At 37.5% G+C, this 16,023-nt stretch overlaps 1 protein-coding gene across 7 annotated transcripts in view; it reads right to left on the reverse strand.

Annotated features, from left to right (window-relative positions):
• Positions 1 to 6,001: 6,001 nt before the first annotated feature.
• The window catches only part of LOC138304827 (NLR family CARD domain-containing protein 3-like), a 44,663-nt gene continuing 34,641 nt past the window's right edge, over positions 6,002 to 16,023 (reverse strand). For all 7 annotated transcript variants that reach the window (XM_069245144.1, XM_069245146.1, XM_069245145.1 and 4 more), the window contains one exon: positions 6,002 to 11,016. In XM_069245144.1, the coding sequence (XP_069101245.1) occupies positions 8,906 to 11,016 (2,111 nt within the window). In that variant the 3' untranslated portion in view covers positions 6,002 to 8,905. The remainder of the gene's footprint in view (positions 11,017 to 16,023) is intronic.

A 16,023-nucleotide genomic window follows, 5' to 3' on the forward strand; every position in this document is an offset into this window, starting at 1 on the left:
CTTTGTCTTACGTTGTGGAAGGTTGAGGACAGCTGAACATACCACAATCTGTTTATGTGTTTACAATTCTAATTCATTTAATTTAATATTCTTTGTGCCATGTTCCGTTATCATGATTTCCTTGAAAGATATCAATTGCTCACAGATAGATTGAATATTTGATAGACGTATGTTGAAGAAGAGTTGATACCATGATTTGAATTCCGTTTCCTGTAGTGACATCAGGTCCGACTTGTATTGTGCTTGGTTTAATATCCACTGATTCATCGGGGTTTCACAACATTTTGCGACCCTCAGATAAAATATCCCTATCCTTCATATCCGCATATGAAAGGGTTTATAATATTTAAGAAGGCTGCAAAACAGAAAACTTGTGTGACATTACTTTTTTTGAATGACAGCAAATGACAGCAAATGTAACACTATCTAGAGTTCCTTAGACATCTTAGATATTTCAAGTAGATGGTAGAATGTCAATGGCCTCAGAGGTCTCCATCAAAGATTGTCCTCTTCCTCTCATCTCTATCTGATCTTTGCTTCTCTCAAACCTGACGTCAATGTCCAGGTCAGAGATCTCCGTCACAGGTTGTCCTCATCTTCGTCTCATCTCTATCTGATCTTTGCTTCTCTCAAACCTGACGTCAATGTCCAGGTCAGAGATCTCCGTCACAGGTTGTCCTCATCTTCGTCTCATCTCTATCTGATCTCTGCTTCTCTCTAACCTCCTAAACATTAACTGTTGACCAATCAAATTAGGTAGTATTATACATTTATGATATTCGTACAGATAACACGCTTCATTAAACTGTCTAGCTAGTTATCGTTATGATCAGATCATTTGTTATGCGTGATGACGATTTTGTCCCGTGAGCTCGATGTTATCTTATCCATAACTCAGACGCCTTATGGATTATATGGAAGACATAATAATATCGAGGAACATTTCTTAGAAATAGATCACTTTATCAGAGATTTTATCATCGTGTTTGTCTCCATATGAAACAAAAATAGATCATTTAGATAGGAAATGTTGTTTAATTCGGTAATGTTATCTCACTAAAGCATACTAATAAATGATATTGATGTCGTTTCTCGTGGACAGGAGACGTGTTTTTATTTTTTTATTGTCTCTATTTCACTGCATTGACATCTCTGTAGAAATATAATCAATTACATCTAACTATTAATATATCAGCTGTATATTAAAGTGAATAGTCGGGCAAAGAAAACCAGTCTAAATGCGTTCCAAAAGTTCTCACATGTTAATACGACGGCCAAGTTCTGCTTACATTTCCCAGTTCTGACCATTAAAGTAAAGGAAAGTTGAAAGCATTGAAAGCGAGGCTGCGTGTAAATGTAACCACGGACATAGTCAGCCGGGAGGACGTTTTAGGATTCCTATACTTTAAATCAATTTCTTCGCACGGAGACAGATTTTGGTGAAAGATTTTATTTTTCTATTTCATAAGAAATTATACTGGATACATTCACACCATTTTTACCGACTTTAGCCATCCTTGCCCAACTGTTCACTTTAACTATAATATGAGAAATATTTACTTCATTACAAAGAAATATATTACGATGGAAGAACTTATTCCCGTCTACTCGACCTTCTGTGAACATAAGGTCATAGTATCATTCAGTACATACCAAACATTTAGTTCAGACAACTTTTCCGGAAACCAGGAATTTAGAAATCACTCTAAATATCTCGGTGGACTTTTCACTTCCTGGTTTACACAGTGCCTCAGTAATCCTGCAAACTTGAATGTTTAAAAAACATCACGTGTGATAATTATCAGGACCGATTACATATATTTGGAAATCTAAGGAATCACCTGCATGAGAATTTTAACCTTGTCATTAGAGACGAACCTACTGATTTAAACTGTCAATTAATGACCACTATCTCATCTCCAATAATCAATGAGAGTAACGCAGTGCAGTAGCCCTACTGTACATCATCGAGTATGTCGGTATGTTCTTTGAAAGTCGACGTTTCCTTAGAACTTTAATCCATTTCAACGAGCAGTATATTTAAAATAAGGTAGCTTCAAATTATAATACTTACCAGTTGATAGTCTATAAATAGAATGATGCTGTTTAAAAATTGTGCTTCTTAAGTAAGAGCGTTCTATAATTATATACCCGAGGTTCTATTGTTTTCTATCTCCTTGACCTCCGGTATCAGCTCTGTATAAACAAGATAAGTGTGGGATCCATCAAATGTGAAGTGGTGAAATACCAAGGAAGCATTTCCGTATGTTTTTATGTGTTATGCTGTTTTTGTTTTTCTCAATAGCATACCACAGTCCTGGCTTACTGTTCGTTAAAATAAGACCACTGTGTCGATAAAGATCTATAAGAGTATACGTAATAATTACAACAGACTCGGGCTAAATGATAAACACGTGTGGAGAAATGTACACAGAATAACCTGTTATGTTATAGAAAAAAAAACTAGTTTATGACTGCCAGGGGAAAAAGGTTATTATTCCCGAAAGTAAATGTCGACACGAAAAATGTTACTCGGGCTGCTGTATTCGCAACACACACAGCATTAAAACAAAACCAGGAATAAAACAACGGTAAAGAAAGCAAGAAAAAATCATGATGTGAGTTAGCAAGTGAAGTGAATTGAGACCTTTGAAATAAATCTACAATAAATACTTTTTATTTAGTGCTTTCTCGGCGCCGCGGTTTTCTTGTGTTTGTTTTTGCCTGGATAACGATGGCAATAAATCATACATAACGAGAATCGGGGTTAGGTGATTTTTGTTTTGTAGCAGGTTTTGTTGAAGTTCTGTAAATACGTAAAGGCCATTTGAGCACATTGCGCTGTGGACCAAAATGCCAAATGCCGTAATAGCAAATACCAAAGGTGGTGTGAACTATCAAAAAGTGATCACGATACTTCAGGAATTACAAATTTTCTGGATTACAACGTTAACATCTACGACGTAAAGTAGTACAACTCTGATATATAGACACAAACTACCAAAGTGCATTTAGAACGCAATTTAGAGCATCAAATACGCTTTCGTAACCCTTGGAGATGGTAATGTTCATTGGACTCTTAATTGACTTTTCAAAAGAATCTGGTATTAAACCGGAATATCACAAGGAACAGGGCATTGTCTATAATTTTACAATTGTTAGTAATGGTGATTAATTAAACTCTTTGACAAGTGAGCACACGGGAGAAATCACCAATCAAGATGAAGCAGATTATTTAACAATCGATTTTTCCGTTTGCGTTTTTATGATCAATAAGTGAAGAGGTGTGGCTGGTATAGATGGTGTGGTACCTGTATCAGGATTCTCCTGTTGCATGTACACGTTATTACAGTATGACTCACAGACTTCCAGTATTATATAACGTTGTACTTTGACTTGCCATGATGCCATGTCATGTGTTCATTCACTTCTGCAAAAATCAATCAGGTTCAGATGCTGATCTGCTGGTTCTACCGATATAGACAATAAACGCCCCGAGATTCTGTTACAGAATTGATGAGTTCCCGCCATCACGAGGGATGTCGTCTGCCCGGCGCCGTCTGCGCAGGTGATAATGGTACTCTGGAATCGGAGAATGCTGTTATTGAAACCTATTAAAATACTATCTTCATAGAGGTCTTTGATGTTATGGTAAATCCGTGATTGAAAAATGCAATTACTTTAATGTTAATTGTTCGACAAAAACAGCAACATTCGATACTTCCTTGTAGCAGCAAATTAAACTTTGAGTGTTAAATATTGATGGTTCCACCGATATTATAACTAGAAGCAATGAGAATGATTGCTTTTGACTCAAATGGGGTATTTGAGCTCAACTTATTTTAAATAGATATAATGTTTATAGTATAACTATGCAGCCAATTTTGGTAAAATATTGCTTCACACATGTTCATTCTATAAGTATTGTTTGATTCTTTGGTTCATGGTTAGATATACTGGTTCGTAATTGTGGGTAAGACCGACTTACTGATTGTTGTAAGATACACGTGTACATAAGTCATTGTTTCCTTGTCTTGGCTTCGTTCATCTGGGTGTTCTAGACACCTGTATGCGTAAATGTATGTTCTCCTTGAGTGAGTGTGTTGCGTGCTCTGCAAGTCTGTAGAAGAATCTGCCAATTCTGATCTTTAGATGGTCTTGCCGACAGCGTGCGTCACCAACAAGACGGATTACGTCATTGCCAGACTACAAGGAGCAATGGCTGACACTACATCAGGACATCGTTAATTTATACACATTACAGTAGGCCCACGAGATCGGCAGTAAGTCTCGTGATGCAGGTACCAATACCAACAAATAGGATGCAGGTGGAATTAACAGAGATTGTTACCACAGTAGGACATCATTATTTACAACATCTATTACCATAATCACTAAAAGACTTTGTTTGGTTTTGTGTTTAACGTCCCATTAACAGCTAGGATTATTTAAAATTAAGGTTGATCTTACATGCGTGCAATGTGTTGCGGTGTGAAAATGGCTATATTTCAGGACGCTGTGGTATATTCGTGTTGTGTCTCCTTGTACTAGTGGAACTCTAGCCATTTTCATTTAAGGAATAGATTTTTATTTTGTTGAGGTTACAGTGTATAAGGGTATAATGATAATGGAGCACGTGTTGCCGGGTTACATAAAATTTACACGGGGCCATTATCATTATACCCTCATAACCTCAACAAAATGAAAAGCTATTCCTTATATTTACAGTTTTAAACGTAAATGAATATTTATTCTCGCGACAGTTGCATATTTTTGTATCTAAATACCTATATTTTTTTCTCCTGTTCTCAGTTTGCACTGACATGGACTCAATAACCATGCTTTCTAGTATTAGCATTATCAGTGTACAGTACAAAACATGCGGCGATTCTATTGTTACGGGAATAGTCGCTGGCGTAGCAACGTGGGATCATGATCCCACTTTTGATGGGAACATATGGATGACTCGATTGCAATCAGCTGTTCAATCGAATTCGTTGACGATGACGGGATGACGAGAGAAGAAAAAAATAGGGGTATTTTAATAAAAAAAAAAGTATGCAACTTAAGCGAGAATAAATGTTTGCGTGAAAAACTGTAAATATAAGGAATAGGTTTTGATTTTGTTGAGGTTATGAGGGTATAATGATAATGAAGCCCGTGTAAATTTTATGTAGCCCGGCTTTGCCGGGGTTACATAATTTACACGTGCTCCGTTATCATTATACCCTCATAGCCTCAACAAAATCAAAATCAATTCCTTAAATCTCACTGAAGCACGCCGCCGTAGTCGCCAATACACTCCATACGATCACATACATATACAGCTATAAAACATTATCGGAATGAACAATGGCTTCATTATTGCAATTTTCCAATTAAAGATCTTTAATGAATGCTCTTTTGAGATGAAATCTTTTGAAACTAGTTCATTTTGCGCGAAGCTTTAATAGCAAAAAGTACAACTCCGAGACGAGCTTCATAGAATATCGGACAAAACAAACACATTCAAAATACCATTCACTATGAAATCATGTTGAACCAGCGAACCAACGTTTCATGATCTCCGGTTCATGTCTCAATGTCATATTCCACATTAGTGTCACAATATTACTATACAGATCTAACTCGTACAGTCCTACTCGACAGACAATTACGTGGGAATTTCGGAGATCCTTCGTCCATATTTCTATCATCTTTTGTTATTATCATTTTTGTCTGTGTGATTCGCCAAAAATACCCATTCCACTGGAAACTAATAGCATGGTATACACCCAACATGTCTTCAAATATTCATTTGACCCATAGAACTATTGCTGGTATCCAACTTAGCCTCGGTTTCATCAACATTCCGTATCTCCATATAGAAGAGCAGTAGAAATCGATGGGGAAAATGAACGTTCTTCAACTTCGTTTACTTTTTTATGGAGAGATTTAAATTAAGGAGCTTCCTGAAGTTAAAGAATATTGATAAAACTGGTCAAAATAAATTACAAGACAATTATATGTTTGGAACTTTTTATTAATAAGAAAATGAGAGACTGGTTATATATGAGAATTTGAACAAATTTAATGATGAACTATAAGATAGAATGCATGAAGTTATTAAACTTCACAATTAATGAAATGACACTGATAGTCATAAATACAATAAATAATGCACAAATGCAATGAACGGAATATATACGCTTCATACAATTAAACTTGATAGTCATCATGGTTTTGTTAGATGGGTTCCCATGGAAACAGCGAACTGTCCTTCATTTATTGTTTATACAACTTTTACGAGACGGTAGACTATGTTGTCTTGTAGATAAGACTGGAAATATAAAAACAAAGAATTTACAAATGCGTGGCATTCTTGTGATTCATGGGCATCACAAGGCTGACTCGACACAAGTACATACCCTAAACATTGCAGACGTGAAATGCACATGCACGGTTTTTGCTTTCGTTTGTATTCAGTACACGACACGCCATGTCTAAAAACAATTCCACTAGCAGGCTATTACCTAGGTATGATTCACGCCATCCATGGACCGCACTTCCACTACACAACGTAATATCATGGCTGGTTCTTTGGTGGACCAATTTACATAACTATGTTTAAGATTACTATCATAACTATACAAGCTCCTGTCTAATTAAAGATGATATAACATGGACTTTGATTCCTTTTGTCTTTGATAAAGCATTGTTCGAAATTCATGAAAATCATTACTGACTACTTTAGTATTCGTTTTGAATTCTGTAGTTTTCACTTGATTACATACTTGCCGTATGGGGTAAACGGGGGATGGTTATCGATATCGGAAACTCAGAACGTTTGAAAAGGCCACGTATCTTTGGATTTAATGAAATTATGTACCTATTCAGGACTATTTTTTATTTGCGACACTATCATATCTATATATATGTATATGAAATGAAAATGCTGCTTACAGACGACATTGATTACATATTATATATCATAGGATACAATATGGTATAGTGATGGTCACTTTGTACAGAGCTGCCTGGTGTTGTGACAGGAAAGGTTTGAGCAGTTTCTATGACCTGGTCAAGGTGATATTCACATACCGACACTATCAGCGTCAGTACTCTCCTAGAACATGGTAACATAGCACAGCCATGGAAACGATTTTAACTTCACCGAACATTGTACAATACTGCAGTAACCACCGTAACACTAAGTTTATCCTCGATTAACACTTCACGAGACAATACTAATTAATTTCTGAAAGGAAGATCATTGCAGTAGCAATGATACTTGTCCGTCATCCGAATATGTATTTTTTGGTTAAAATATTGCGAGCGAATCTATTTAAATAAATATTAATTAGCCACGTTAAGAAGCCAAGCGATATTAGACATTCTGTGTAAAATAGAAATTACAGATTTCCATTGAGATGATCTTAATAGTTTAAATACATTTATGTTTTTGTAGTTATAATATACGCAAACCAATTCTAGAGGAACTTCACTAATACCATATATATACATTTCACTCAAAGTTATCATCAATGTAATTTCACCGTGTCATGTAAATCTAATATTCCTATAGGGGTTAGATGTTAATAATTTCATGTCATTGGAATTAGATTTAGCTTTCGTTAGATTGACATCCGTTCATTTCTGGTTAATGGTAAGTAGACTGGTTAGCAATTGTGATTAGAACTTTTCTTTGCTTGTTTCTGATTGGCCGATGTACTGTTTCTGATTGGCCGATGTACCGGGTAGTTAGTGATTGGTGGATATTCTGGGGAGTTTTTGAATGGTCAATATTCTGGTAAGGTTTGATTGGTAGATATTCTGGTGAAGTTCGATTGGCCGATACTGTTGGTTTTGGAAGATTTTTATTGGTCACTATTCTGGATATTCTTAAGTTTGTGATAGGTCGATATTCTTGGAAGTTTGTGATCAGCTGATGTTGTAGAAAGTTTGTTATTTGTCGATGTTCTATGAAGTTTGTAATTGGTCGATATAGTTGGAAGTTTGTGATTTGCCGATGTTCTAGGAATTTGCGTGATAAATTGATATTATGGTGAGGCATCAATGGTAATGATCTTAGATATTCTTAGATTGGTCATGTTTTTTCTAAGGCCAGAACATGTACTACTGCAGTATTTTTGAGAGTAATTAATGCAGTAGAAAACGCAAATTTACAATTATTGTTTTGAACTCATTATGGCTTAGAATAATTGCAAATAGCATATGGTAATCAAGATTTGTTTTAAACTTAAATAAAATTCGTGTTCATGAAGTATGGGCCTGTTGAAGAGTTTAATGATAATGCAGGACAATGTTAGAATACTTAACACCTATAACCCTATCAGTCTTCGTTGAAACGATGTATGACTGTAATTGGATAATGATGCCCGGAATCCTTATAATTATAATTACAGAAAATCTTGGCAAGATCGATCTATTTCACTTTGCCTACAAAGGGCGAACACATGTTAGGTTCCAGAGCATTAAGAAAATGCCTCTCTCTTCATCAAATCTTCTATAGCCACCGAACAAATATTCGAAAATTCCTTTGAAGATTTGAAACAACATGGCTATTCCCACAACGAAATATGGTTTTGTTTCCTACGGGAAATCCGTAAACCAGATTGACGTTAGACAGAACATGTAAACCACACTCAAACGAATTAGTGTGGAATGGTTGAATGTATCTAGCTGCTTAAATATTACTCCTATTAACTAGTAACGTCGAGATTCTTAACAATCACACGTCCTGTTTACTCGAAAACGCCCATCACATGATAAAGACAGAGTTATCAATTAACAACTCAATAAACATGTATTGTTAACAATCACGAGGAGTTCCGAACGGCAGATGTTCCCAATAAATAAATCCTCACTTCTTAATTATAGGCATTCCTAGTGGTTATCGAATTGATCATGCTTCGTCAAACGCATTTCCCCACAGCAAAAGCTTCAATTTGGGATTGGAGGACGTCACAATACGAACACGGTAGCGTAAATCGTCAGAGGTCGCAGACGGGTTTGTGTGCTCGCGACCTAGTCTATTGTAACACAATTTCAACAAGGTCAACGTAGGGTTACACTCCAAAATATCCAGAATTTTTGAAAATCCATCATTTGTAATACCGCACATATTCAGCCCGAGAGTTTTGATTGATTTGTTGCGTTCTAAAGCATTAGATATTTTTAAAACACCTGCATCGGCTATAAAATTAACACTAAGGTCCAAGTGCTGCAATGTTTTGTTCATTAAAATGACGTCAGAGAGCATCGCACATCCACCGGAAGTGATGCCACAGTTCTCTAAATTGAGGTCCACTAGAGTGGACTTGTCATTGAGATGGCGACACATCATTTCCATCCCATCGTCGCCGATAAAATTCCGACTTAAATCTAGTTCCGTCAGACTACGACTCTGTTGAACACCTTCAAATAATATTCCACAGCCTATCCAGGAAATGTTCGCACTACGCAGACGCAGCTTTTTCAACGCTTTGTTCTGTTTGAGCATATTTCCCAGACTGATACATCCGCTGTCTGCGATGTCCAGAAAGCTCATGTCTAGATCTGTCACCCCGGGGTTGGTTCTGAGGGCCTCACCCAGGTGTTTACAGCCCTCACTGTCCATCCCTGTCGACGACAGATTCAGTTGTCTTATGCTGGTGTTTTTATTTAAGGCGGCCGCCAGCATTTTAGCACCTTCGTTACCGATAGAGTTAAGGCGTAAGTCTAGTACAGAAAGGTTCGGAGAAGATTGTAGTGGCTCCGTAAAGAAACCAACATCTTTTCCAGACATTTGTGTTTTTCCAATATGCAGTTCTAGTATGCAAGGGTGTTTGCCGAGCATTTCTGCGAGCCGCTTGGATCTCTCGCCGTGTAGAGAATAACCCGATATACACACGGTAATGACAAGCGTTCCTGTGATCTGCATGTCGTCGTCCAGTTTGAGTGCATCCCCTGACGTTATTGAGTGATACGACAGACGGGAACAGCGCTTGTAGAAGGTGGAGTCCCGTGAGAAACGTTTGTTGTCACCTCTTGCTTTCTCCAACTGGATCACCGGGGTCATAATCTCTGTGTCACAGTTATAATATCCAACATCGAAGGTGATTGTCTTCTCCTCCTCTACCGTAGTACTGCTGTCCTCCACCAGGGGGCACGGAATGTCAGATATGACGTTGTACACGTCACTCATAGCGTCCATTATCTTAGCAATGTCACGGTAAGTGTCACTAGCACGAAGGATGTCACAGAAGGAATCAAACTGTTTGGGTTTCCCGTCGGACATGACATGGATCATACTCTCGCACACCAGACGTCTGTCCGGATGTCCGCGGAAAGCCTGCAAGTCCACAGAAGATATCACCTGTTTTGCATGTAGTTCGTCTAACAATTCGGAAGCATCAAACTTTTGACATATTAGTTCAGAAGCACTTTGCAAAATCACTCTATGTCGTTCATTTTCAACAGAGCCTGTCGACTTTTTCCTGCGCGTGAGAGTTCGGCGAGGAGTAAGGTCCGGAGTCACGATTTTGATTTTACTTGTATTTAAACTAGTATTAAGGCTGGAGATTTCCGAGTCTAATTTACTAACAGTTGTTTTCTGTAAAATAGGTTTGCTGATTTCAATATTGTTATTTTCAGACAGTTTCTTTTTCTCTGTTGTATTGCAACTGACGCCATTTTCCTTCCTTACGGGAGCGACATGCGCAGTCGGTATATTGCCATCTTTCCCGCGGTTGGTTTGGTACGCTTGTGACATGACGTAAGAGTTCCTGTCCGTAGATCCACCAATCACAGCAGAGTTCCGTGGAGTGCTGATGGATGAAGACCGGAAGATGAAGAGTCGCGGAGGTTTGGGAGGAGGTTTTAAACTGTTACTCCTCCGGAACAAAGACTTTTCTCTGTCCCCTGGGGGCCCGTCGGTAGCGTCGTATTGGCCCCAATCAAACTTCTGGTCCCGCTTACGCCGTAAACTAAACTTCCTCCAAAACTTCCAAGGTGGGGAATTGGGACTTTCAGAGTCTGAAAGTAAAATGTGAATATTAGTATTCAAAGACTATATGAGATGAAACATTATTTTCATTGTTAAAAAGAACCGGTGCAGTAAACTGATATACAATAATTTTTATTCGTCGCAATATAAGCAATTCACTAGGAGTTGAGGTTTAAATGTTTATTAGACATACCAAAAGGTAATGATGGTATAAATGTTAGCAGAGCTTGGTAGACTTTTTGTAGTAATGATTAAACACGTTTGGAATTCTTGTGAGGCTTTATTTGTCTTTTAGTATTATTTTTTTTCAATTTTTTGTTTGCAATATTTTGCAATCCTGACAATGTTACGTTATATAACGTTTATCTTTGGCAATATCACAGCCCACCCGGTAGAAGTCATATATAACCAGTGTCTACTTATGTCTGACACACAGTAGCTAGTACAAAACGCCAGTTACACTACACAGATAGACAGGGCAGTACACAAACCAGGGACTGGTCTCCAGGCATAAAATACTGTGTTAGGACTCTCGGACTCACCGGGCTAAAATCCAGAACTTCCCCTGAATTTTTAAGGGGAATAGCCTACACTATCTAGAATTAATTACCTCTTCCGGAACACTTATAACTAAACGCTTCGTCAGATGTTGTGAGGATGATACGCCCAAACCTAGTATTTTTTGTTTACTGATAAATACGTGTTGTTACCGAATTCCTCTCTGTCCCATACACACATTAGACGTAACGTGTAATTGAGGCGTGAAATACGACTTTCTCTCACTCTCCACTAACCATTACAGGTGTGATTGGGGAGGGGTGTGAAATACGACTCAATCATTTCTCTATAACCTCCCTCCCTTAGATGCTAAAACTGCTACAGTGAGTTTGAAACCCTTCAAAATCTCGCACCTAAATGGAAATAGGTCGTATATTTCGGCAACAGATATTTCACAATCGTAAAACGTTTCTGTGAGATAAGTTATCTCGTCTATTCTATCTGTGCACCACCATTCCTCCACGCCATATCATCTGTCCATCGCCATTCTTACTAACCGTATCAACCACTTAGGATTAGAAAGTGGTACCAGCCCACATCGGGACATCAATCAAGCGGCTTAGTCTCGCAGCTATATTGTAAAAACATACTTCGATAAGCCGGCCTTGTAATCAATATCTATGATCTACGATGAGAGTTATTTCGAGTTTGGTGCTCTAGGCTGGTGTAATAAGAGAAATCTGGAACATAACGCCCTATACTGATGCACGGTCTTTCCTCTCGACTATCCTTCTGATATCAGCATTATCTAACACTTCTAAATAATTATACTCTTTTACATCTAAACACACTTTGTAATTATCACGACCAATTTATTGCACTGAAAGGCTTCATTGCATCACAATTCCTTGTTGTAAGACAATGGAAAGGCTGTTGAGAACACAGTTCACTATAACCTATGTAATACAATCAATGAATAGCGATGTGTAAAGTGGAGAATGAAATAGCGAAAATTATAGCATTTTGAAAGAAGACGCAGACGGCGATTTAGAATAATGCAAAATTGCAAATAACTGAAAAAGACGACAACTAAATATGCAGAATTCGAGACTGACATACATTTTCTTTCATAAAGTCGTACCCCACTGCAAGGCTCCACTTCACCTCCTTTTCCAATGACCAGGACTATTACAACCCAACCAAGGCACTATTTTGTATGTTCGGCGGAACCAGATATTGACGTGTTCATGATTCATGCCGTACTTTTTAGTACCACGTGGTCATGCTTCGTTATGATGTTTTGTCTCAACGATTAGATCATTGATTATTATATTTCCCTCCCCATACATCTCCAGTCGAGCGTAAACAACCCTATACAGTAGGTCCAGGACACGCGATGCTGACAAAGCTATGGGAGGGTGCTATACTGCGGATTGTACCTAACAATTAATTCTGCGCCATAATGGTAATGGGGTATTATTGTATTTAAACATGTTTTATGACATTTGAAAGACCCAACGGTTAGATATAACATAAATTGGTATCGTTCTACCAATTGCACACAAATACTCTACATGTAGACAAAGGTATAAAACTGTCACGCGACACATTATATGTATTACAAATGTAATGCAACTACAATTTAGCTGTGACGTTTTACACATGTAACTGCATAAGATAACATGTCATTACATTATTATAACAGAGGCGGACGTGTGAGTGACTTATCTGTCCCGATAGGCTCAGCCATCCAAAGGCATGCTCTCAGTACCACATCTGGTAATACATATGTAGAAGACGAATGATACCAAATTGCCACAGCTATTACCACATACAATATTCATAACCATGTTTGTCCGTGTACTTGTCGATTGTTTTCTGTAGCTTTGATGCATTGTAACACACGTTCCAGGTCTAGTTCTGAGCAATGTCCACTTAGGACAATAGATAGGATACAAGCTTCTCACTAGCAATGTAGCTGAAGGATATAATATACATGATGCCAAAATGTATTTCAAGATTTTGAAATTTGATTGTTCAACATGCAAGATTTACTTCTATGCTAACGCTGCTCTGTTATCTCCGCAGAGGGAGACCCAAACCGCCATACAATGTCGCATGTTTATACAAGGATTCTCCTGATCTCAGACAGCAAATTACATGTTATATAGATATTCTAAGTAAGCTTATTGGTCATACATTACAGGCAACAAATACCAATTCAATCAAAAAGCTCCAAAATACCAATCATATTTAATTTATCGTAAAAAGTGGCATAACAAGACTTTCCTACATTATCGTAATTAGTTAAGGACTCCATCAGCGACTTCCACAACCTAGTTAACCTCGCTTACAGATACAACATTGGTTGTAATGCTGCCAACAGCTATCTGTATAACACGGTATTACATGGCACGGTATACATTATTATCGCCTATTGCACTTTATTTCAAGATATAATTATACCTATCCCCCAGAGCTTCTGGAGGAGTTGTGAAGGCCAATATCAACATCAATACATATCAACTTTTAACTGAACGGAGATAGAAGGGACAATAAATCGAAACGTGCCATGTATTCTATAACGGGTAAAATGACAAACGTTTAACCAGAGTTTAATAAACTTTAAGATGTCTTCAAGAGCGTAGTAGACATTTCGGCACCAGTTCAACACTTTCTGGGTTTTTTGCTTTCTGACGTTTGCTTCCTGCAACCGAAAGGCTGAATTCATAAACATGAATGTTACAGTATGTCAATCTAAAAGATTATAGTTGTGAATTGTTTTCTTTTTCTTTTCTGTAAACTCTTCCTTGGCAATTTGGGATATATTCCATCTCCGGAATGTGATTATAAACAAATTAAGTCTAGTTACTAGAAGATTAAGCGATCTTGAGAATAGATTTAATATCCCTATGTCTTAAAACAGATTCACGCCCGTATATTACGAGATATTCTTGTATTTGATGATAATCGCCTCTCAGCTGGTTTTCATTTGATTTTAATTAATGGTACCGACTCACTCCATCTCTCTGCTGGGTATACACCGTTACCATTACAAGCCTTTTCTAATCCCAGTGTGTTATGAGGGTAAGCTATGTATACTTCCCCCTGTGTCTAATGATATCCTAATTCCAGCCATTCCACCACGCCCTGTACGGAACCGTGAAAGGAAAACAGGTACGCCCTCCGATTACAGGGGTAAAAATCAAAGTGATATTCTAGCCCTTTGTTCTTCATCAGAAGGTCTGTGTACTCCATTGGATGTTACATTAAAGTCGTTGTAAGGTGACTAAGTGGAACTACGGTAGATACAAAACATGCATCAACTGTATAACATAGTATAAGTTGCATTCACTTCCTTTGCATACGTTACGTTTTAAGACGGAAACACTGGGAAGAGCAATTTAAGCTCAGACATACTTCTACACGGCGCCAAATCGCGGTTCAACAACGTGGAATGCGCCAATAAATCGGTCATTACGTCACCCAAAACACAAATGCAAAAAAGCGATTTCTGTGACGCCAATACGGAAAGACATACAATAACTAAACATTAGTGTCCAAAATCAGCCTAATATCGGCACGGCACCACAAATGATTAGCTGAAATATTGATGTCACCAATGGTAAAAGACACCTTGTTTTAAGGAAGGCATCAGGATATAAATCCGATACATTATTTCATACTATTAGATACAATGTTTATTTTTATGTTTAAAATACTATGTTCATTGGTTTATATATATTACAAAGTTCAATATTTTATATATTAAATACAATGTTCATTGTTTTATATATATGTATCAGATATTATGTTAATATTTTATTAATTAATGTTCATTTTTTAGATACATTGCCTTTTGCCTGATATTTCATTTATTAAATACATTATTTACATACGTATTTTATACAATTATTTATTTTTAGATATCCAGATACATTGTTCCATATGTCCTTCACGACAGGACAGTTTATCATCTAGTTACCGTGAGGGTGAATCACGGTCAGCTAAGTAAAACGTTGGTATGGCTGTCACGGTCGGGTGACGCTCAGCAGCTGTACCCGAGCCTGTGATGGACCGCTCTGTTGCCTGATAACTGGCTGTCAGTCGCATCACTAGGTGAAGAGACGGACCGGCTGGGCCAGATGTTTGAGGCTTATCTGGAACCCAGCCACAGATAAAATATTATCTAAAGTACATCATCTGTGTATTAGCTTAATAATAACCCCAGAATGAGCCTGGTCTTAGGCCCGTTTACAATAATTACATTTAACACGTTTAGTCCCCGGCTCGGATAACATCAGTTGTAAACACATTTCAATAGAGAGTTTCCTTATCAGAACAAACATCTAACATGTTAACATTAACTGTAGAAATGTCCCTTATCATTAGCGACTGCTCGTTCAGCAGTATACCGGCCTGGATGTGTTATCCTTGGTATACACTATAGAAATCGTACCTAATTATGTTTGTTACGTATACTGGTTATCTATAATACAATGTCTGTGAAAGGACTTGGCGGATACATGTGTCCTTTT

The sequence above is a fragment of the Argopecten irradians genome, chromosome 12, assembly GCF_041381155.1.
Source record: "Argopecten irradians isolate NY chromosome 12, Ai_NY, whole genome shotgun sequence".
Taxonomy (NCBI): Eukaryota; Metazoa; Mollusca; class Bivalvia; order Pectinida; family Pectinidae; genus Argopecten; species Argopecten irradians.